The sequence below is a fragment of the Sus scrofa genome, chromosome 4 (assembly GCF_054392235.1).
Source record: "Sus scrofa isolate SSC_HxYL_T2T_F1_AM1 chromosome 4, Sscrofa_HxYL_maternal_Yorkshire_Landrace_v2.0, whole genome shotgun sequence".
Classification (NCBI taxonomy): Eukaryota; Metazoa; Chordata; class Mammalia; order Artiodactyla; family Suidae; genus Sus; species Sus scrofa.
Genome location: NC_139386.1, coordinates 3,157,801 through 3,180,637, shown reverse-complemented (window position 1 = coordinate 3,180,637; position 22,837 = coordinate 3,157,801). Strand labels below are relative to the sequence as shown.

The window sequence follows — 22,837 nt, the reverse complement described above, 5'->3', positions numbered from 1 at the left end:
CCGGATACCACGCTTCTGTCCAATCTCAGTCCTTTCCATCTGTATTTCAGTTAGGTATACTTGGAACTTAAGATTTTTTCAACCCCAAAGTAAAAAGAATGGTGCATCCATTTGAAACACTATATAGGTGATTAGAAATATGACACGGAAGGAATTTCCCATGTGGCACATCGGGTTAAGGAGGCAGTGTTGCCACGGCTGTGGCACAGCTCGCAGCTTTGGCTGGGTTCAATCCCTGGCCCAGGGACTTCCACAGGCAGCAGGCGTGGTCCAAAAAAACCCCAAAAAAACAAAAATCATGCCATGGAAGATTTAATAACGTAGAAAAACACATAATATGCCAAATGAAAACTGCAGGTCTCCACACAATAAGCAAGTACAAAATGCTCACCATTTTTCACGATATAGATAACATACAAAAAGGACAGAAAATAGGCATTAAAATGTTCATTATTGTCACTGAGTAGCAGGGCTATGACAGCCTCTCTTTCCCCTTTTTTCAGGATTATTAAATATACTTTTTTTTTTTTGGTCTTCTGTCTTTTTAGGGCTGCACCTGTGGCATATCGAGGTTCCCAGGCTAGGGGAACCACAGCCACAGCAACAACAGATCCGAGCTGCATCTGTAACCCACACCACAGCTCACGGCAACGCCGGATCCTTAACCCACTGAGCGAGGCCAGGGATCGAACCCGCAACCTCATGGTTCCCAGCGGGATTCGTTTCTGCTGCACCACGATGGGAACTCCCAAATGTACATTATCTTTAAACAAGGACCATTTTTCAGCAGTGCGCACGATGCCCGGGGGAAGAGCGGGTGAGGACTCAGGGGGACAAACAGCGAGGAGGCAGTGCGGCAGGGGGCACGGGTGAAACAGGAGCCTCTGAGGAACACGACAGTTCCCTGCGGACCTAGGGCAAAGTCACCTTGCCGTAACAGGAGATGGCCTCCTTGTACTTTTCGATGATGTCTTCAGGGCTGAGGCAGTTCTTGGCGCGTCCAATTTCCGTGCTGGTGTCTGGATTGATGCCGTTGGTGCTGAGGGCACCTGCAGACCGGGAGGAAGAAGAAAAATGATCTTTGGCTTCTTCTGCCTTGCGTCTTTGTTACTTTAAAAGAGGGGCAGAGATAAGATAAAACTGGCATATTCCCAACTGAAATTTAAATCAAGAAACTGTTTCCAGCGTCTTAGACACTCCCTGGAAAAGTCTTACCATCAAAGCAGTGTATTAAATGCTAATTAGCTCCGCATACATTTTCCTCCCCGTTGAAGCTTTTTATTAAAGAACATGAAGTGTGTTATAGAAAAGTAACACGGCTACAATAACTAGCTTAGCTGTCTTGACTGCAGGGCTGGCCGCCTGCATTATCTCCCAGGGTTAAGCCCTTCATGCTGGGAAGAGCCCCGCTGCCCCCGCAGATGGAGAGAAGCCACGGGAAGGTATCTCCTGCTCCGCACGGCACGGAAAACTACACGAATACCAGTATCCCGTCTGAGGCTGTCACTCTCCATCTCTGGCCATGGCCTGTCAATAGGCAGAACCACTTAATTCTCCAGCCGTCAAACTCACACAGGGAAGGTGCTGGAGAAATTTTTGCTATTTATAGAATGAAGCCAACTACACAGAGAACTCTAAGCAAAAAAAAAAAAAAAAAAAAAAAGATGAAATACTCTGATTTCAGAAAACACTCAAACAAGATCCTCCTAAGCCTCATCAGCAGAAAAGCTGGCTCCTCCTGAGCCACTGCTTCTTTCACGGCCAGGGAGCATCGCCAGGAACGCTGTCTCCCTCGGGTCTGCAGGGAGGCTCAGGCACATGTCCGCGGCCCATCTGAGAACTCACCCGGCAAAGGTGTGCGTCTCACACGGCCCGCGACCCTCGGCCGAGCTGATCTAGCCTCGCTGTCTAACGTGGCCCGATTCTCTCACCTGCCTATTTCGTATTCCGTTATTCAGTAAGCCGCCTCAAATGCTTTTTCAAACAAGACAGGGAGTTCCCGTCATGGCACAGCAGGAACGAATCCGACTAGGAACCATGAGGTTGCAGGTTCAACCCCTGGCCCTGCTCAGTGGGTTAAGGATCTGGCGTTGCCGTGAGCTGTGGTATAGGTCGCAGACGCGGCTCGGATCCTGCATTGCTGGGGCTGTGGCGTAGGCTGGCAGCTATAGCTCTGATTGGACCCGTAGCCTGGGAACCTCCATATGCCGCAAATGCGGCCCTAAAAAAAAAAAAAAAAAAAAGACAGAAGAGTGGGTGGATACATAAATGGATAGATGGACAGAGAGAGAGACTTCAAGACAAGAGGAACAAGGAAAATTCCCTTTGCAACATCCCCTTCCGGTCAGAGAAGAAAGATCCACATGGAGAGGTGGGAAGAGGCAGGTGGCTTTGGGTTTTGTTTCCTACAGACACTGAAAATCACAGCAAGAGATGAGAGGGCAGAACTATAAATAATAAAAGAAAAGGGCATGCATGCTTGAAAAAAAATCCAAACTCTATACTTTCCAAAGAATAGATTCGAACCAGCGAGGCCCAGTGACGCAATCCTTGGGTCCGTACAGAACTCGAGGACCACCTCTGAACCACAAGGCGCCCCTGGTGCACTGAGAGTCTACACGGAGTGGACTGAGGCCATCGCAGCAGGGCTACGCTGTCCTGCTCTGAAAAGGGGCCAGAACCAGTGAGAGGGACACCCACACGGGTCCTGGTTACAACCCACAGCGCTCTACGAGGCAGGGACCCCTGGTGAGCCCGGTGCCTGCAGGAGAGGAAGCAAGTCCCAGAGGAGCTAAGCTTTCCCACCAGTCCTCCAGGCTCCAGGGCTGGTCACCCCAGAGCAGGATCCCGACTTGGGCCCACGCTTGCAACCGTGGGACTCTGGAGCTCTGTGTGTTTTTCGTGTGTATGATGCACTTGTTTCTGGCATGAAATAATACTTAATAAGCGACAGGTCATTGTGATTTATTTCATGAGCTCTAATCACTTTTATTATTGAATTTTACTCTCTTCTCTTAGAGAAAGAAAGGGAAACAACGGGGTCCGAGTGAGAGGGCTCAGCCTTCTTCACACGGCACCTGATCTCGTCAAGTCCCTCCCGCTTTTAAAGCAAAGGCACCACTGATAATGCCTGACTTAACCCAGGCTCAGGGCTCGGGGAGCAAAGGCCCACGCGGCACCCAGAACAACAGAACCCGCAGAGGGCAGAGGAGCAGAGCTCATGGGAGAGCTTAGTGGGTGACACTGACTTAATTCCACGCAGTAAAAGAACAACACTCCAAAAAATACTCGGATGCAGTGGATTTGATCTTTCTCGACATCTGCACAGCTTTGCCAGCCCACACGGAACATCACTGTAAACCAGGGAAACAAAGAGTCCACAGAAAGGAAAAATCAATGCCAAGGGCAGGGAGAGACCCAGGCTGCAGCAAAGGAAAGGAAAGGGCATCGTGCAGAAGGGGGGGGTGGGAAACAGCAGCCCGAGGGCTCTCCAGTATCAGTCCAACGACCGTGTAATCGGCATTCAAGAGTCGCTGAGGCCCTATTACGGGCAGGACTGTGTGGGAGGCAGAGACTGGAAAGCCAACCAAGAGTCAAACAAAGAATAAGAGGCGATACAGCGGAGACAAATGGGGCAAGAGAAAGGGAAGCAACGTCGCTAAGAGAGCAGAACAAGGGCTTGGGCCAGGCTGGCCCCGCACAAGGTCACGCACGCCTGCTCCCTAGGGAAAGACAGAATCCTGCCACTGGGTCCCGCCAGCCCGATTCTGCAGGGGAACAGCAGGCAGACCGTGTGGCCAGGAAGCCTGACATTCACCAGGCCAAGTGTGCGATACACTCCTCCAGCAGGGCCCAGAAATGACTCAGGCACAGGGGGATTTTTTAATAAACTGCACTGGGACAGCTGGCCATCTGGAGAAAAATAATACCCAACCTACACCTCACGCCAAACACAGAATAAACCCAAATGATCTGGACTCTGAGGGTAAAACAGGAAACCATAACAGAAGTTCAAAAAACATGGGTGAGGAGTTCCCGTCGTGGCGCAGTGGTTAACGAATCCGACTAGGAACCATGAGGTTGCGGGTTCGGTCCCTGCCCTTGCTCAGTGGGTTAACGATCCGGCGTTGCCGTGAGCTGGGGTGTAGGTTGCAGACGCGGCTCGGATCCCGCGTTGCTGTGGCTCTGGCGTAGGCCGGTGGCTACAGCTCCGATTCAACCCCTAGCCTGGGAACCTCCATATGCCGCGGGAGCGGCCCAAGAAATAGCAACAACAACAACAACAACAAAAAGACAAAAGACAAAAACAAAAAAAAAAAAAAAAATGGGTGAATTCCTCTAAAACCTGGACGTGGGGAAAGCCTCTCTAAATGTGATTCAAATCCGATTACGTAAAAATACGGGAAAATACCATAAACAAAGCCAAAACATAAACAGCGATCGCAGAGAAAATGTTTTCAACATATATCACAAAGGGCTAATATCCCTCATACACCAAGAGGTCATAAAAATTGAGAGAAAAAATTCTAAAAATCCAACAGAGCAAAATGAGCAGAAGATGTGAGCCAGGAATTCACAAGTGAAAAACATAAAAATGACCCTTACACGTTTTTTAAAAATTCAACTTCACTAATAGTTAAAGATAGCATTTCGTGCCTACCTAGTTGGCAAAAGCATAAAAGCTGGACAACAGGCTCGGCGGTGAGCCCGGCAAGAGAGGCGCTCGCGTGCACTGCCGCTGCGAAGGCAAAGTGCTGTGACCTTGACACAGAGGAACCTGGCAAAATCTAATAAAGGTGCATTGAGGTTTACCTCTGACCCAGTAATGCCACCTCTAGGGATTTATACTGAAGACCCAGCTCCAAAAACACAAAAATGCACATGGACAAGGTCGTTCACTGCAGCATCGTCTGCAGTCTCAGAATACTGGAAACAACCAAAGAGTCCGCGTGCAGAAGACTGGTTAAATGACACACGGTGCACAGCACGTCCTGCCAGATGAATGAGGCTCATCGCCACAAACTGACATGGGCCGACTTCCGGCATGTGGTGAATACACACAGGCTAAAATAAAACAAAACGAAAAAATAAAAACAGCCAATACAAGAGACATACGTAATACATGACCTTTTTCACAAGAAATAGAAATAAAAACACCACAGGGGAAAAACCAGGAGCAAATGAGGTGGGAGGGAAAAAAAGAGGAGGTGATATTTCCTTTCTGCACACTTTCTTTTAGAACCATGTACATGATTAATATGGTAAAAATAAAAGCAATCAGGAGGTCCAGCTGTGCCTCAGTGGTTACCAAACCTGACTAGGATCCACGAGGTTACAGGTTCGATCCCTGTCCTCGCTCAGTGGGTTAAGGATCCGGCGTTGCCCTGAGCTGTGGTGGAGGTCACAGACGCAGCTCGGATCTGGCATCACTATAGCTGTGGTGTAGGCCAGGGGCTGCAGCTCCGATTCAAGCCCTAGCCTGGGAACTTCCATATGCTGCAGGTGCAGCCCTAAAAAGACAAAGAGACAAAAAAAAAATTAAATAAATTATAAAGATTGATTGATAATGGCATACAAACAGAAACAAATGAGCTTAAATGCATTTCAAATAAATAACAATTATGCAGACAGGATTGAAGCCCAAATACAAGTAACTTCCAGTCCCAGCACCTTGAACACGTATCCTCGGTATAAAGACAAAAGAAATATAAAATAATATTCTGAAAATTCAAAACATTGTTGAAAAAAATTAAAGAAGACCCAAATAACTGGAAAGGTATCCCACGTTCATAGATAGAAGACAATATTCTTAAAAGAGCAGCAGTCCTCAAAGTGATCCACAGATTCAACACAACCCCGTCAAGATCCCGGCTGGATCCTGGAAGAAACTGACCAGCTGATCCTAAAATTCACGTGGAAATTCGAGAGACTCAGAATAACCACAACAACCCTGATAAAGAAGAACAAAGTTAGAGGACATATTTTGCAATTTCAAAACTTACTACAACTTATCTCTAAGTAGCGAGACTGTAGGTAATCTTTTATTTATTATGCTTATCCTTATTTTCTCAATTCTCTACAATGAATATAACTTTTACAAGAGAAAATAGGGCATTTTTCAAGCATGCATAACATTCATCCATCAAAAAAATTTTAATTCTAAAGACGTAAATACTTAGTGAGAAACAACTATTTTTTGTTTTTATTTTTTATTTTTTTATCTTCTATTTTTTTATATTTGTCCATTTATAATGATTTTTATTTTTTCCATTATAGCTGGTTTACAGTGTTCTGCCAATTTTCTACTGTACAGCAAGGTGACCCAGTTACACATACATGTCTTCATTCTTTTTTCTCACATTATCATGCTCCATCATAAGTGACTACAGAAAAACAACTACTTAAAAACAAGAGTGGGGGAGTCCCATTGCGGCGCAGCGGAAACAAATCCAACTAGTATCCATGAGAATGCGGGTTCGATCCCTGACCTCGCTCAGAGGGCCAAGGATCCAGCGTTGCCATGAGTGGCGGTGCAGGTTAGCGTGGCTCAGATCCAGCGTTTCTGTGGCCGAGGCACAGGCCGGCAGCTGTAGCTCCGAATCGACAACTGGCCTGTGAAACTCCATATGCTGCAGGAGTGGCCCTAAAAAGCAAAAAAATTAAATTAAGAAAAAAATAAAAACAAGAGTGTGAGTTCCTGCTATGGCGCAACAGGATCAGTGGCATCTCTGGAGCACTGGGACACAGGTTCAATCCCCAGCCCAGCAGAGGTAAGGACCTGGCATTGCCACAGCTGCAGCATAGGTCACAGCTGCAGCTGGAATCTGATCCCTGGCCCAGAAACTCCATATGCTGTGGGAGGCCAAAAAAGAAAAAAAAAAAAGAGTACATTTAGGTTTTTCATAAATTGAAAACTTAAAAGCACAAACACATCAAGTTTCTAGGGAAATGCGTACAACCCATTAAAACATTCATTTTGGAGTTCCCGTCGTGGTGCAGTGGTTAACGAATCCAACTAGGAACCATGAGGTTGCATGTTCGATCCCTGGCCTTGCTCAGCGGGTTAAGGATCCCGTGTTGCCATGAGCTGTGGTGTGGGTTGCAGATGCGGCTCGGAACCCGTGTTGCTGTGGCTCTGGCGTAGGCTGGTGGCTACAACTCTGATTAGACCCCTAGCGTGGGAACCTCCATATGTCAAGGGAGTGGTCCTAGAAATGGCAAAAAGACAAAAAATAATAGTAATAATAATAATAATTCATTTTCAAAAACTCTAATGGAATAATGAAAATCCAGAAACAAAGGAAAAATAATATTTGATCGCCAACTTCAAATATGGGGGGCCAAGGCCTAGAAATCACTTCCTATATGTCGGACACCAACTCAGTACAACGAGAGGAAAACCTCCCTCCGCCTGGGAGACAGTGGAACTCTGTGCACAGGGAGGACGACACGGTAGGAACTGCATGAGACAAGGGCGGTGTCTTAACTAGAATTCTGAAATGAGAACACTGTTGAAAAGCTATAAAACACTTCAAGAACAGGTCAAAACACACACACGCAAATATATACATATGCCTCCTGCTTGGTTTTTGTTTCTCAGGACTGCTTTGGCAATTCTGGGTCTTTTGTGGTTCCATATAAATTTTTGGATTATTTGTTCTAGTTCTGTGAAAAATGTCATGGGTAATTTGGTAGGGATTGCATTGAATCTGTAGATTGCTTTGGGTGGTATGGCCATTTTTTACAATATTAATTTTTCCAATCCAGAAACATGGAATATCTTTCCATTTCTTTGTATCTTCTTTAATTTCCTTGATTCATGTTTTATAGTTCTTGGCATATAAGTCCTTTAATGCCTTGGTCAGGTGTATTCCCAGGTATTGGATTTTTTGGGGTGCAATTTTAAAAGGTATTGTATTTCTGTATTCAATTTCTAATATTTCATTGTTAGTATACAGAAGTGCGACTGATTTTTGAATGTTAATCTTATATCCTGATTTGCTTTGCTGAATTTGTTGATCAGTTCAAGTAGTTTTGGGGTTGAGTCCTTAGGGCTTTCTATGTATAGTATCATGTCACCTGCATACAGTGATAGTTTTATCACTTCTCTTCCTATTTGGATGCCTTTTACTTCTTTTGTCTGATTGCTGTGGCCAGGACTTCCAAAACGATGTTGAAGAGCAGTGGGGAGAGTGGGCATCCCCGTCTTGCTCCAGATTTGAGTGAGAAGGCTTTCGGTTTTTCTCCATTGAGTGTTATATTTGCTGTGGGTCTGTCATAAATGGCTGTGATTATGTTCAGGAATGTTCCCTCTATACCCACTTTGGCAAGAGTTTTCATCATAAATGGATGTTGGACTTTGTCAGATGCTTTTTCTGCATTTATTGAGATGATCATGTGGCTTTTGACTTTTCTTTTGTTAATGTGGTGTATGACGTTGATTGATTGGCATATGTTGAACCAACCTTATGAACCTGGGATGAATCCCACCTGGTCGTGGTGTATGATCTTTTCGATATGTTGTTGGATTCGGTCGGCTAAAATTTTGTTGAGAATTTTTGCGTCTATATTCATCAAAGATATTGGCTGATAGTTTTCTTTTTTGGTGTTATCTTTGTCTGATTTTGGAATTAGGGTGATGGTGGCATCACAGAATGTCTTTGGGAGTGTTCCTTCTTCTTCAACCTGTTGAAAAAGTTTAAGGAAGATGGGCACCAGTCCCTCTTTGTATGTTTGGTAGAATTCACCTGTGAAGCCATCGGTCCTGGGCTTTTATTTGCAGGGAGTGTTTTTATGACGTATTCAATTTCATTTCTAGTGATCGGTCTTCCAAAATATATATTTAGGAAGTCTACCCCCATGTCACATATAAATGCAAACTCATTTTTGTTCACTCATGGGTATGAATTTACATTACCCAAGGCAGACTACTGTAATCAAAACAAATCATCAATATTAAACTTCTCTTGTCAAATCTAGTTAAAACATTTATTCCGTTGTGTAACCATAATGCATCTAAGAGAGATCTAAAATTAGTAAAAATACCTTTGGATGGTTTGTGGAACTCTTCGCAAAATTCTAGGCTTTTAAAACAGATCTGAGTAGGACTGCTGTATTCTCTTTTTCCCTGTCAACTGAACAACAGACTCTGTTGTCGAAATTCCGTCATTTCGGTGATTCATGAGCACCACGTTCTAACCAATCTGCTGGGCAATGAGGCACCATCCAGACACTGGCAGAACAAAACGAAACCTAAGGAGGACAATGACCCCACTCCGCAAGGCTTACAGTCTATGTCAACGCGGGGCCTTTAAGTTCACTGGTTAGCAAAGCAAAATCAATCAAATACTTTCTCTGAGCATCCCGCAGGCTTGAATCTACTTTGAGTGCAAAGACCGGAAAAGACCTGTGACTTGGCTGGGTCGATGAGCGACACTCCCCACCAGAGGGTCAGGAAGGCCGAAGTGACCTGATGGCAATGCTTCCCACCTGCATTAGACCAAACATAACCTCCACTGAGCTCTGCGCGGTCAACGCAGAGAGCAGGTCCCCAGTGAGAAAGAAACTAATGGGAACTCGAAGCAGGAAAGACTCTTTCGATCACTGTGCCTACGGGAAGGCGTGGAGAGGGGGTTAAGAAAAGAGACGCTGGGGACACGTGTGGGTTTGAGTTCCCTCGTCACCACGAACGAGCTGGGACCTAGACAGGTCACCCCTGCACCTCAGTTTCCTCATCGATGGGGAGGATGACAACAGCACCTACCTCCTGGAACTGTTACAAGAGCTGTAACGGTTATAAAGAATTGCTTTATATATATAAAGTGTACATAAAATGGCTTAGATCTTAGCTATGACCCCAAGAGCACAAGCAACAAGGAAAGCATAGATAAACTGGAATTCATCAAAATTTAAAACTTCTGGAGTTCCCGTTGTGGCGCAGTGGTTAACGAATCCAACTAGGAACCATGGGGTTACGGGTTCGGTCCCTGGCCTCAATCAGTGGGTTAAGGATCCGGTGTTGCCGTGAGCTGTGGTGTAGGTCGCAGACGCGGCTTGGATCCTGCGTTGCTGTGGCTCTGGCGTAGGCCGGTGGCTACAGCTCCGATTCAACCCCTAACCTGGGAACCTCCATATGCCGCGAGAGCGGCCCAAGAAATGGCAAAAAGACAAAAAAAAAAAAAAACTTCTATGCTTCAAAGGACACCATCAAGACAGTAAAAGCAACAAAGAAAGACAACAATACATGGAACAGGAGAAAATTTTTACAAATCACATATCTGGTAAGGAATTTGTATCTACATGTAAAAAGAATTCTCACAACTCAATAATCAGAAGACAGCTCAATTTAAAGATGGATAAAGGGGGAGTTCCCATCATGGCTCAGTGGCAACGAAACCAACTAGTAACCATGAGGACACAGGTTCGATCCCTGGCCTCACTCAGTGGGTTAAGGATCTGGCATTATCATGAGCTGTGGTGTAGGTCACAGACATGGCTCGGATCCTGTGTGGCTGGGGCTGTGGTGTAGGCCAGCAGCTGCAGCTCCAATTCGACCCCTAGCCTGGGAACTTCCATATGCCTCAGGTGGGGCCCTAAAAAGACAAAAAAAAATAAGAGAGAGAGCGATAGTAACACCCAGACCTGGTGCTCTAGGGGCCTGGCTGGACCCTCTGCCTGGAAGCACCCGAGGGCAGCTGTGTGAGGCTGGGCCAGGAGGAAGGGCTTGGCATGGGTTTGCCCCGCTCTGCGCTGAGCCTCCTTGTCACCCAGGTTTCAATGGCCCCGCAAAGAAAGTCGTGAGAAAAGGAAGGCTGCTCCACCATCACCCAAGTGGGGCCCAGAAAGCACACAATCAACGCTGCCAAGCACGTCCGAGGAGCGGGTTTCGGGTGTGCCCCTCGGGCCCTCAGAGAAATCAGGAAGTCACGCAGAAGAGATGGGTCTTCGGATGAGGGCATCGACGCCAGGCTCAATAAAGCTGCCCGGGCCAAACGAATAAGAGGGTCCCACACAGTATCCCGGGCAGGTGCCCAGAAACCGTGATGCAGATGAAGATTCACCAAACAAGTTCCAGGCAGTGGTCAGCTAGGTCCCTGTCACCACCATCAAAACCGACAAGTAGCGTGGATGAGCGCTAACTGCTGATTGTCAAATAAAATTATAGAACTGCCAAAAAACAAAGGACAGTAACAAGTATTGACAAGAACTATAACAAATATTGATAGACAAACTGGGTTCTCAGAGTTCCCGTCATGGAACAGCAGAAACAATTCCGACTAGGAAGCTTGAAGATGCAGGTTCCTGGTCTCGCTCAGTGGGTTAAGGATCCAGCGTTGCCGTGAGCTGGATCTGGCGTTGCTGTGGCTCTGGCATAGGCCGGAGGGTACAGCTCCGATTCGACCCCTAGCCTGGGAACCTCCATATGCCACGGGAGCAGCCCTAGAAAAGGCAAAAAAAGACAAACAAACAAACAAAAAAAAAGACAAAAGACAAAAAAAAAAAAAAAAGAAATTCGAACACTCATACGTTGCTGGTGAAAATGCAAAACAGCACAAGCACTCTGGAAAACAATCTGGCAGTTAGTTCCTCAGAGAGTTAAACATTCAGTTACCATGTAAGCCAGCAATTCTACTTGCCAGGTGTATACACACGAGAGAACGGAAAACGTATGTCCACATAAACCCTTATACATGAATGCTCAGAGCACCATTCCTCACGACAGCCAAAAGCAACCCGTGTCCATCAGGTGACACGTGGTAAACAGAGAGCGGCCTCTCCACGCCGTGGAGCTCGATTCAGCAGTAACGAGACAGGGATACTGATCCAGGCGGCAACGGGCACACACCCTGAAAACATCACACCAAGTCAGAGACATCCTTCACAAAACACGGCGTGTTGTGTGATTCCACTTACATGAAACGTCCAGAACAACAGGCAAATCCATGGGGCTGGGGGGATGGTTCCGGGGCTTCTTGTGGGGGCGATGAGAATGCCCTAAGACGAACGGTGAGGCACAGCTCCGGGCAGACAGCAAAACCACTGCCCACTCTGGTGGGGACTGGGGTTCCAACTGCTAAGGAGGAGTTCCCGTCGCGGCTCAGTGGTATTGAACCCGACCAGTATCCATGAGGACACGGGTTCAATCCCTGGCCTTGCTCAGTGGGTGAAGGATCCCGCGTTGCTGTGGCTGTGGTGTAGGCCGGCAGCTGTAGCTCTGATTCAACCCCTCGCCTGGGAACCTCCACGTGCCGCAGGTGCAGCCCTAAAAGGAAAAAAAAAAATTTAAGGAAACAAAAGCCGCTTGGACCAGTGCCTTGATAGAGTAAGTGCAAACTGCTAGTTTTGATCATAGGAAGATGAAACTCGCATCAACGGGAAAAAGGGGAGAAAAATTTGAGTTAACGGATATTAGACAAAAGATCATTTCACTTCAAACAGCTGTTGAATGTACATGAAACATTCAGAAATGACAAGAAATAACAGTTAGACGCCACGAAGCACTGTTCCTAACGCCCGCCAAGGGCTTGGAAGCCGAGCTGCTGAAAATGACAGGAGAAGACGCTGGTTTCTTAAAACACACACGGGAGCCAGCAACCAAAGACCGTCAAACTCTTCCTTCTGGCCCCCAAACGGTTGTGGGGAAACCGAGCAGCAGAATATCCCAGGTTTGCTTCAATCATTTATCCACATAAAGTTCAAACATAAAATGAAAGTGATGCAGCTCTGTGCTGGGTCTTCTGTGGAGCTGGATGGTTTTGTTGGCCCCGCGATCCGCTCAGAGGCAGAGACTTACCCCCTGCAAATCTGCCGGCGCTTAAAGGCAAGAACTTCGGACGTTGGCCAGTGAAGAGAAGACTGCGGTCAGTCCTGGGACAAAGGCCCCAGGAGCAGAGGCCAGAAGCCCCAGGCGAACCGGAGTGGCCCTGAGGCAGCAATGGACTGGGGTTGGGGGAGAATCTCAAATCTCAGCCTGGGGCAGGAGAGATGGAGTCCGTGTCTTTCTCACCTGGAGCCCTTCTGGAGGACGCCCTGGGATGCCCAGCCCAGCTCTGCCTCCTTCCTGACAGCTTCAACCCCAACCACAGGATCTGGACACATCCCAGACTACCGACCCCCCGAACCACCCTCCCTTTTTGCTCCCAGCACCGAATCTCAACTGCATCTCTGATGCCTCATTCCGAGGCTTCAGAAACAAAAAATACTGTGTGTGTGTGTGTGTGTGTGTGTGTGTGTGTCTTTTTAGGGCCACACCTGCAGCATGTGGAGGTTCCCAGGCTAGAGGTCCAATCAGAGCTGCAGCTGCCGGCCTGTGCCACAGCCACAGCCACGTGGGATCTGAGCCTCGTCTGCAACCCACACCATAGCTCACGGCAACGCGGGATCCTTAACCCACTGAGCGAGGCCAGGGATCGAACCCATGTCCTTGTGGACACTAGTCGGGTTCGTTAACCACTCTGAGCCACGAAGGGACTCCCTATATTCTTTTTTCCACCTCAACACATGACTGATTTTTCTGAGTGCTCGAGCTACTTCTACTTGGTAAAGCAAGTGAATCTGGTACTTTCCACCACTCTGGGCTTGGGAACTTCTGTAGGTCAAATCCCAGCACGTCTGGCGCTGACGTCACTGCTCATCAACCCTGGCAGGAGGCGAGGGCGGTGTCACCCAGGTCCTCGGCCCGCCCTCAGGATTCCAGCCACCACTCGGGTCCCCGGAAAACAAAGCAGAGCATCTGTTTCCTTCCGAGAGAAAGGTGACCCTTTCCACAAACCCCATCAGGAAACATCAGCCTAGAGAAAGAACTCAACACAAACATTAAAACACAAATCCGCAAACCCAAAGCAATTTCATTTCAGAGCCAAGATACACACTGAGATGAAAGCTAAGTGTGTGGCTCACAAAGCATGTGTCGGCGTGACCGGGCTGATGGCTCTTCTTCAAAGGAAGGAAGGTTTTCATGTCTTTATTATTACTCTTTGTCACCATTTCTAATTAAGCAGAAAATAACGGAGCTCATTATGAAATCATTTAAGCACTGCAATAAAGGAGATTGTTCTGCTATATTAATTACAGAAGGCATGAAGAGGAGAGAGGAAAACCCATCGCTGCAAAAAATGCAAAATACCTTCCCCTGTTAGGAGCACATAAAGGAAATGCAATGGACAGTTGGAGTTCACATGGAGAGGAGCATAAGCCACAGGGTCCGAGCAAAATCATCACCATGGAATTCAGGAACTGAATTCAAAAGGAACTGGACAAGCATGCTCCACACACTCAAAGCATTCCAAAGACACACTGCAATCATTCACGTACCCATGCTAGAGGGGGAGTTCCCTCTTCAACAGACAACAGAAATCAACAGAGGGGGTGCCCCATCAAACAAGGACCAGACAACAATCAGGTGTGTCCAAGTTCTGATTTAAAGGTACTTAAATCAGCACGTTCCAAAGATCACAAGCCAGAAATTTTCCCCATTCATTCACAGCACTTCACCACGAAACAAGCACTTAAAAACAATAACAGCCAAAAGAAACTAAGCACGTAGATCAGGTACCTGGGTCAATGAGAACTTCTTGTGCCCCTGGAAGAAAGAACAGAGGGTGGTCTTTTATTTGAAAACCAAAACCGCTTTCAAAGATAACGTCTACATCACATTTCATACTTGACACAGCCTTAAAAAATCTGAGACACCCGCATCTGATCAGAAACGCAAGTGAGTAACCGCATTTCCCAACTCAGCGCCTTTCTGCTTTAGAAGGAAAAACAAAGACAGGCGACTCCTTCTCATACTCGGCACAAAATGGCAAGTGCCTCCTTGTCCTCTGGTCCCACTTTCTAAGCTCAAGCTCCCCAACGCTTCCGAAATGAGCATAAGAACTTATCGTCGCCAGGAAGTCAAGGGACGAAAGAACATCAGTTGAAGTAAGTGTGCTCGCATCCCGTGGACGCGAGGAGAATGGCATCGGAAGGCTACACGGAGCTTATTTCTATCTCCCTAAAACCACACACACGGACACACGGAGGTCTGGACCCTTCACAAGCTAAGGATTGTCAACTTTTAGAAGGTAGCTTTGCAGTTAATTTAAAATACAAAACAGTTAACTTCATTATTATCAGGCAGCTTTGCAAAGCCTTGATCATCTGCTAACCCACCCAAATATTATTGAGACCCAATGAGTCTTCTCTATACACAGAACGTAATTTCCCATGATGGCTAAATGCACCCGAAGAGGTTCTGGGTCCAAGAGTCCGGCTTATCACTAGCTGCATCATTTTTTAAACACAAAAACAAGATTCAGGGAGTTCCCGTCGTGGCGCAGTGGTTAACGAATCCGACTAGGAACCATGAGGTTGCAGGTTCGATCCCTGCCCTTGCTCAGTGGGTTAATGATCCGGTGTTGCCGTGAGCTGTGGTGTAGGTCACAGACGCGGCTCGGATCCTGCGTTGCTGTGGCTGTGGTATAGGCCGGTGGCTACAGCTCCGATTCAACCCCTAGCCTGGGAACCTCCCATATGCCGAGGGAGCGGCCCAAGAAATGGCAAAAAGACAAAAAAAAAAAAAAAAAGATTCAAAAAGGTATGTCCCCAAAGTACGTGTCCTTGAAATAGCATGTGTATTCCACTGTCTGCATCGAAAATAGGTCCCATGATGCTACTTCGGAGGTATTTCGTGTATTGCGAATTCTATTTTCAAATGCAGACTAAAGACCAACGCAATCTTGAAGCCACGATTCGAAGAAAAAACAGCTGCTTTCTACGGGGTACAGATTATACGGCAAACACAATGCTTGACAGCCATGGCGTGTGATTCCCAGGACAGCCCCACAAAGCAGAGGGTCCCGCGGCCCCTGCACTGCAGTCAAGGAGCCGGATGCAGCAACATCGCACGCCCACAACTCCACGCCTACAAAGAGCGCTGACAGGGGATATTCAGCTGGTGGAAACTCAGGGAGTTTGGGATTTCTGGATAATATGCTAAAACCGTTCTGTTCCGGGAAAAACCTGGACGAAGGCATTCTACTGCGCCATACCCTTTAAACGGGACGAGGCCTGCGGGGGATGGTCACGGGGGTCTGTCCTCTGACCTCTCTGGGCGTCTAGAGATGAACGGGGCACCTACTAAGTGCAGTCTCACTAGTGTGTTTGTTCCACCACAAACGCCCCTTTCTGCCTTTTAAACTCTCTTCCTCTAATTCAGTTTTTTCAAACAGCAAAGAACAAGCGCAACCACAAAAAAAAAAAAAAAAAGGACCAGCTTTACGTCTAATTGGACTCCCTGGAAGCCCTTTTTATTAAACTCACTTCTAGGTACATAAACGTTTTCTGATTGGTGGGCTTTGCTATTTGATTATCTGGCCTACTCAGAAGGCTTCTCGTGGAGTTCCCGTCGTGGCGCGGCAGAAATGAATCCAACTAGGAACCAGGAGGTTATGGGTTCGATCCCTGGCCTTGCCCTGTGGGTTAAGGATCCTGCGTTGCCATGAGCTGTGGGGTAGGTCGCACACACATCTCTGATCTGCTGTGGCTGTGGTGGAGGCCGGCAGCTGTAGCTCTGATTGGACCCCTAGCCTGGGAACCTCCATATGCCACAGGAGTGGCCCTAAAAAGAAAAAAAAAAAAAAAAGGCTTCTCATGGGGGAGGGGGGCAATAATTTGTGTTGTTTGAAGAAATCACAATGAAAAGGGGGCATCCTCCAGCCAGCTCTCCATGGGTAGAAGGACCTCAGTGTGCTCGGAAATTCTATCAGTGCCATCAGGCTCCAACGGGCTGATTTCACAGGGACCAGCTGGCAAGAGACTGATGGAAGAGCTAGAGGTTCCACTTGCTAATCTAACAGGAGACGTAAAATTGTCGGTCAAACTCAAAGGTCAGAGTTCAGCCACAGGCCGCATCCTACACAGGAGGTCACATGACAAGCACGGGCAGAAGTGGAACCTGCAGGGCTTTCTAGATTAACCTGATGGACTAAGTTTCTGTTACAGGAACAGACCTGCTGCCTAGACCACAACGGAAGCCCATCCCAGGGCACTCCCTGCTGACAGTGGCCGAGACACAACTGTGACCACTTGTGTGACGCTTCCTTTCCACCCTTCCCAGGCTGACCAGAGTACAGGTGCACGCAGAGGTCCGGACAGGCTGGCCCCTCTAAACGCCCAAAGCCTGTCTCTGGGAACCTGGAAGCCAGGCTAACAGGGTTTAAATCCCAGCTCTGCCACTCACTAGTTCTGTGGCCTTGGTCAAATTACGCACCCTCTCTGTGCCTCAATGTCCACATCTGTAAAATGGGCTAACAATCCAACCTAACTTACGTGGCTGTCGTGAGGATTAAAGAATTAAATTAGTTTCTGTAAGATGCTTAGAAAAGTATGTAGCACATTTTAGGGGCGCAACAAACGTTAACGACAAAGGGGAGTCACAAACCTCCCTGCTCATCATCTTTGGTGTTTCCTTGCTCATCTAAGTCCCAAAGGGCATATTTATTTCCTTTTTTTTTTTTTTCTTTTAGGGCCACACCGGAGGCAAATGGAGGTTCCCAGGCTGGGGGTCGAATCAGAGGTGTAGCCACTGGTGTACACCACAGCCACAGCAACATGGGATCCGCGGTGTGTCTGCGACCTGCCCCACAGCTCATGGCAACACCAGATTCTTTTTTTTTTTTTTTTTTTTGTCTTTTTGTTGTTGTTGTTGTTGTTGTTGTTGCTATTTCTTGGGCCGCTCCCACGGCATATGGAGGTTCCCAGGCTAGGGGTCGAATCGGAGCTGTAGCCGCCGGCCTACGCCAGAGCCACAGCAACGCGGGATCCGAGCCGCGTCTGCAACCTACACCACAGCTCACGGCAACGCCGGATCATTAACCCACTGAGCAAGGGCAGGGACCGAACCCGCAACCTCATGGTTCCTAGTCGGATTCGTTAACCACTGCGCCACGACGGGAACTCCAACACCAGATTCTTAACCCACTGAGCGAGGCCAGGGATCGAACCTTCGTCCTCATGGATCCTAGTCAGATTCGTTTCTGCTGCGCCACAGAGGGCGCTCCTGTCTTCCTATCTCTAAACCCTTGGGGAGCACCGTTCTGTTCAAGCTGGGGGCGGGGAGGGCGCTTCCTCCTCACTCCTCTGGCCCATGAAGAAGCTTCTCCTCAAGATCATTGGCCCCTGCCCCCTCGTTAGCCCGCCTGACACAGATGGGCTGAGGTGTGAGCTTGGGGCACCCGGGGGACTAGCAGGGCATGTGAAACCCAGGATGCTCAGTTCCATGACGTGACAGCCCTGGTCCTCTCACAGGAAGGCCACTGTGGCCCAGAGCTGCCTAGGACTTGGGGGGGGGGGTGCAGCATCCAGACACCCATTTTCCCGAAGCCCAAAAGCTCATGGACCATGTGGCTTCATCAGGAACAAAGGAGACAAGAATCTCACCTGCCTACAGCTTGTCCCCTCTCTCAGGTGGCTGGTGGAGAAAATAGGAGTGTAATTAGCAGCTCGCCCTTTAGCCCCAACACACACTTTATCAAGACCTCATCTAGATGAACGCGGGTTCAGGGTGACTGGACAACAGCCCTGCCTCGGGTGCTGCAGCTGAACTACGAGAACAGGAACCACTGGCCCTCACACCCTTTACCCATCTCTTAATTGGATCTTTCATCATAAAAACAAGCTTTTCCGGAGTTCCCGTCGTGGCACAGTGGTTAACGAATCCGACTAGGAACCATGAGGTTGCGGGTTCGGTCCCTGCCCTTGCTCAGTGGGTTAATGATCCAGCGTTGCCGTGAGCTGTGGTGTAGGTTGCAGACGTGGCTCGGATCCCGCGTTGCTGTGGCTCTAGTATAGGCTGGCGGCTACAGCTCCGATTCGACCCCTAGCCTGGGAAACTCCATATGCTGTGGGAGTGGCCCAAAGAAATAGCAAAAAAAAAAGACAAAAACAAAAAAAAAAAAAAACAAGCTTTTCCTATTTTAATTCCCCAGTAATTGCCAAGGGCTATAAAAGGGTGGCTAAAGTTTGAGATCTTTCGAGAGCCGCTGCGCTCAACACTGCCCGTGATTTCTGACTCTCTCACCTCCATAAAGCAGGCATTCACAGCCCCATCTCACAGACACGCGAAAACTCAGAAGGCGCGACTCAATCCGCACGGCTAAGGGGCCGCAGGCACGTGCATTCAAACCCAAGACAGAAGACTCCGCTCCCTCCTATGCCAATCACTTCTCGCTAATTAGCACGGCCGTGGGCTCCGTTCTCAGCGAGTTCAATCCATTTTTCAGCTCTAAGGGGCTCCAGAGACCGCTTCTATCTGCTTTATAAAATCACGGCTCACTGGTTTCTAATATTAGCAGAAAAGTGCAATTCTGCCATTGTTTGCACAGCAAGTCTGAAATTTCCACACTGAGATGGCAGGATAAAAATAAGATATAATAACTTTCCCAGGTATGCAGACATAATGGACACTGTGCGATCCTGAAGCATTAGACAAAGAAAGCAAATTAAAGGGACATTAAGTCTTTGACAAATGGGAAAATTTAAGACTTTTTAAAGGTGCAACAGCGCCACCTATGGCCAACAAGGCTTTCCAGGTTGCTGGAAAAGCTGCAGCACAGAAACTGCAGGGTCTAAGAAACCATCAGTGAGGTTTTTAAAAATAGGATGCTCACAGCCAAAACTAAAAGCTTATGCTGCACATACTGAGTTCTGCTTCAGGGAAGGGAGTGGTTTTCAGTATTTCTTCTAAAATTGTCAACAGGCCTGGAATATAATCAAAAGACACAGGCTCCAGGAAACTCATCTTGGAAGGGGAAGGACTCCAGTCCAGCCTCCCACTTTACAGAGAGGGAGACTGAGACTTGGTCTGTCTGTCCTTCCAGCCATCAGCAGCAAAGCCGTCCTAGTCCTCGCGTCTCGCCCTGCACAAAAACCTGCAGATCTGCGCTACCCCTAAACTCACCGCAGTCATGTCGGCATTTCTCTAAGTGTCTTGGGAAATACTTCCAAAGAGCTAGTAACCATACACCTTTGTTGAAATACAAACACATTTATTCACGTATTAAAACAGCATGAACGCCCCTTTTATTCCCTCCATACAGGAAAAGTCACAGATGTCAAATCAATGCTTTAATTTTTTAAAACCTCTTAAGGGTACAGAGAAGAAAATCAAAATTTTCTTCAATTACAAAAGATAAGCTTATTCTGGAGTTTCTGTCATGGCTCAGTGGTCTAACAAATCCGACTAGGAACCATGAGTTTGCGGGGTTTGATCCCTGGCCTTGCTCAGTGGGTTAATGATCCGGTGTTGCCGTGAGCTGTGGTGTAGATCACAGATGCGGCTCGGATCTGGCATTGCTGTGGCTGTGGTGTAGGCCAGCAGCAATAGCTCCGATTAGACCCCCTGGCCTGGGAACCTCCATATGCCACAGAAGCGGCCCTAGAAAAGGCAAAAAGACAAAAAAAAAAAAAAAAAAAAAGAAAGAAAGAAAGATAAGCTTATTCTCTAAAAATAATCAATATTGATTTTTCTATACTTAGCGGCTATTGTCAAATTCCTCGCAATTTAAAGGGCCTAGTGGATGACTGGAGTTCCCGTCGTGGCGCAGTGGTTAACGAAGCCGACTAGAAACCATGAGGTTGTGGGTTCGGTCCCTGGCCCTGCTCAGTGGGTCAACAATCCGGCGTTGCCGTGAGCTGTGGTGTAGGTCACAGATGTGGCTCGGATCCTGTGTTGCTGTGGCTCTGGCGCAGGCCGGCGGCTACAGCTCTGATGAGACCCCTAGCCTGGGAACCTCCATATGCTACGGGAGTGGCCCTAGAAAAGGCCAAAAGACAAAATAAATAAATAAATAAATAAAGATCCTAGTGGGTGATTACATGGCCATGTGAATTCTGAGTTGTAAAAATCCACATTCGGTACAAATAATCTTCAAGTTCTTCAACTTAAGGCCATCGAGTCGCTCTCTGTCTCTCTAGGAGGACACTGATTTCATCAAAACTCCACGCTGCACTAAAAAAGTAGCTGACTCCTTCGCCCCTTAAGTCAGAGTCATAGAAATCATGTGTCTATACAGACTGACTCCACATCAGAAATGAACCACCCGCTTTAGTCTTCAGAGTTGATCTGTCTAAACTCTCCGTCGCTGTGGCAGCAAGCTTTCACTGAGCACGCTTGGGGTGCTTTGCACAAAATACCTAACTCTCAGAGTCCCCATCATGGCTCAGCGGAGACAAATCTGACTGGTACCCGTGAGGACGCAGGTTCGACCCCCGGCCTTGCTCAGTGAGTTGGGGATCTGGTATTGCCGTGAGCTGTGGTGCAGGTCCCAGGCTCGGACCTGGCGTTCCTGTGGCTGTGGCTGTGGCTGTGGTGCAGGCCGGCAGCTACAGCTCTGATTCGACCCCTCACCTGGGAACCTCCATATGCCGCAGGAGCGTCCCTAAAAAAAAGCAAAAAAAAAATCTAACTCTCACAGACAAGGTAAATAACATGGTTCGAATTTCACAGAGGAGGAAAAGCCATAAAACGTTTCAGCCATAAAAACCAACTGACATACTCGCCATCAGGAAAGAAAAGAGTAAAGATTTTTACTGACTGAATCTTTTCTTCTCTACTGAAGACTAAATAAAACCAATGCAGCCTCTGTACCTTTTTCTCTCAACGAGCCTCACCAGAGCAAAACAAGCGGTAAGCCACCAGCCGTGGCTGGATTTCCCAAGCCCGCTTCTCTTTTGCGCTGTGATCACTTTTAATGTTTTGTTTTTAGGGCTTAGAGCTCAAGTGAAAAAGAGTTAACTTTGTGGGTCATTAGCCAAGAACAAAAGCTTTGTGAAAATGTGCAATTTCAGTCTAGGCCACTCTGTCCCATATTCTCACGGACAGCTCTTCTTTTAAGGCCTCAGCAGGCTGAGATCACCAAAGCCCGGTCCCCTACAAACTCAGTTTGGGGAACGAGGCTAAGGGAGCTGAACAGAGGAGCGCTAAGGGCGCACACATGCACTCAAACGGCCTGGCTCCAGCCCCAGTCGGCCAGGCCCGCTGCGTGATCTGGGCCAGGTCAGCCACCTCTGTAAGGCTCAGTCCCTCACCTGTGAAAAGGAGGTATCAGTACCTCCAACACCTGCCACGAGGAAAACGTCAGGAAAGCAGCTCAGCCTGGCCTAGACGGGTGCCAAATGAGTCACAGCTCTTTCCGTGATTATGACGACATGATTACTACGAGTAAACCAATCTCGTCCAAAGAGCAGAAATGACCATAAAACACGTGCAAGTCCATAAGCATCTCCTTTTGGAGTGATTACAGAATGTCCTATGGACTTTTTAATAAACCACGTTTTGTCCATTAATTACAGACCTAGAGGTTCATGGACAAGTCTCCAGAAAGAGAATCAGAGTTCTGTGAATACTAAGGACGTAAAGTTTCAAAAGGAATTTACACAACAGGAGAATTACAGCAAAAAAAAGACAGGGACGACAGAATTCTTCTTGGAACAAAACAGTTGAAAGAGGGGGGAAAATCCCTTTTCTCAAAGGAAATCGTAAAAACGATGTAAACTGGACCTAATGATGCCTAGTCTCTCTCTCTCTCTCTCTCTCTTTTTTTTTTTTTTTTTGGTCTTTTTAGGGCCATACCTGCAGCATATGGACGTTTCTAGGCTCGGGGTCAAATCAGAGCTGAATCTGTGACCTACGCCACAGCTCACTGCAATGCCAGACCCTTAACCCACTGAGCAAGGCCAGGGATCAAACCCACATCCTCATGGACACTAGTTCAGTTCTTAACTGGCTGAGACACAACAGGAACTCCTCTAGTGTCTTCTAAGATTACTCATGAATTCATATCACCAAGTCTTAAAA

The 22,837-nt window shown here is 47.5% G+C and overlaps 1 protein-coding gene across 8 annotated transcripts in view; it reads right to left on the bottom strand.

Annotated features, from left to right (window-relative positions):
• TRAPPC9 (trafficking protein particle complex subunit 9) overlaps positions 1-22,837 on the bottom strand; it is a 472,116-nt gene that overhangs the window by 427,959 nt on the left and 21,320 nt on the right. For 4 of the 8 annotated variants that reach the window (XM_085021612.1, XM_085021607.1, XM_085021610.1 and 1 more), the window contains exon 5: positions 928-1,049. Coding sequence is in view for 5 of the 8 variants with exons in the window: in XM_085021607.1 (XP_084877733.1) it covers positions 928-1,049 (122 nt within the window). In the remaining 3 variants the exon portion in view is untranslated. Of the gene's footprint in view, positions 1-927; positions 4,228-5,479; positions 6,428-14,554; positions 14,582-22,837 lie in introns of those variants that run through there. The other 4 variants (XM_021088861.2, XM_085021609.1, XM_085021611.1 and 1 more) reach the window with 3 other exon arrangements.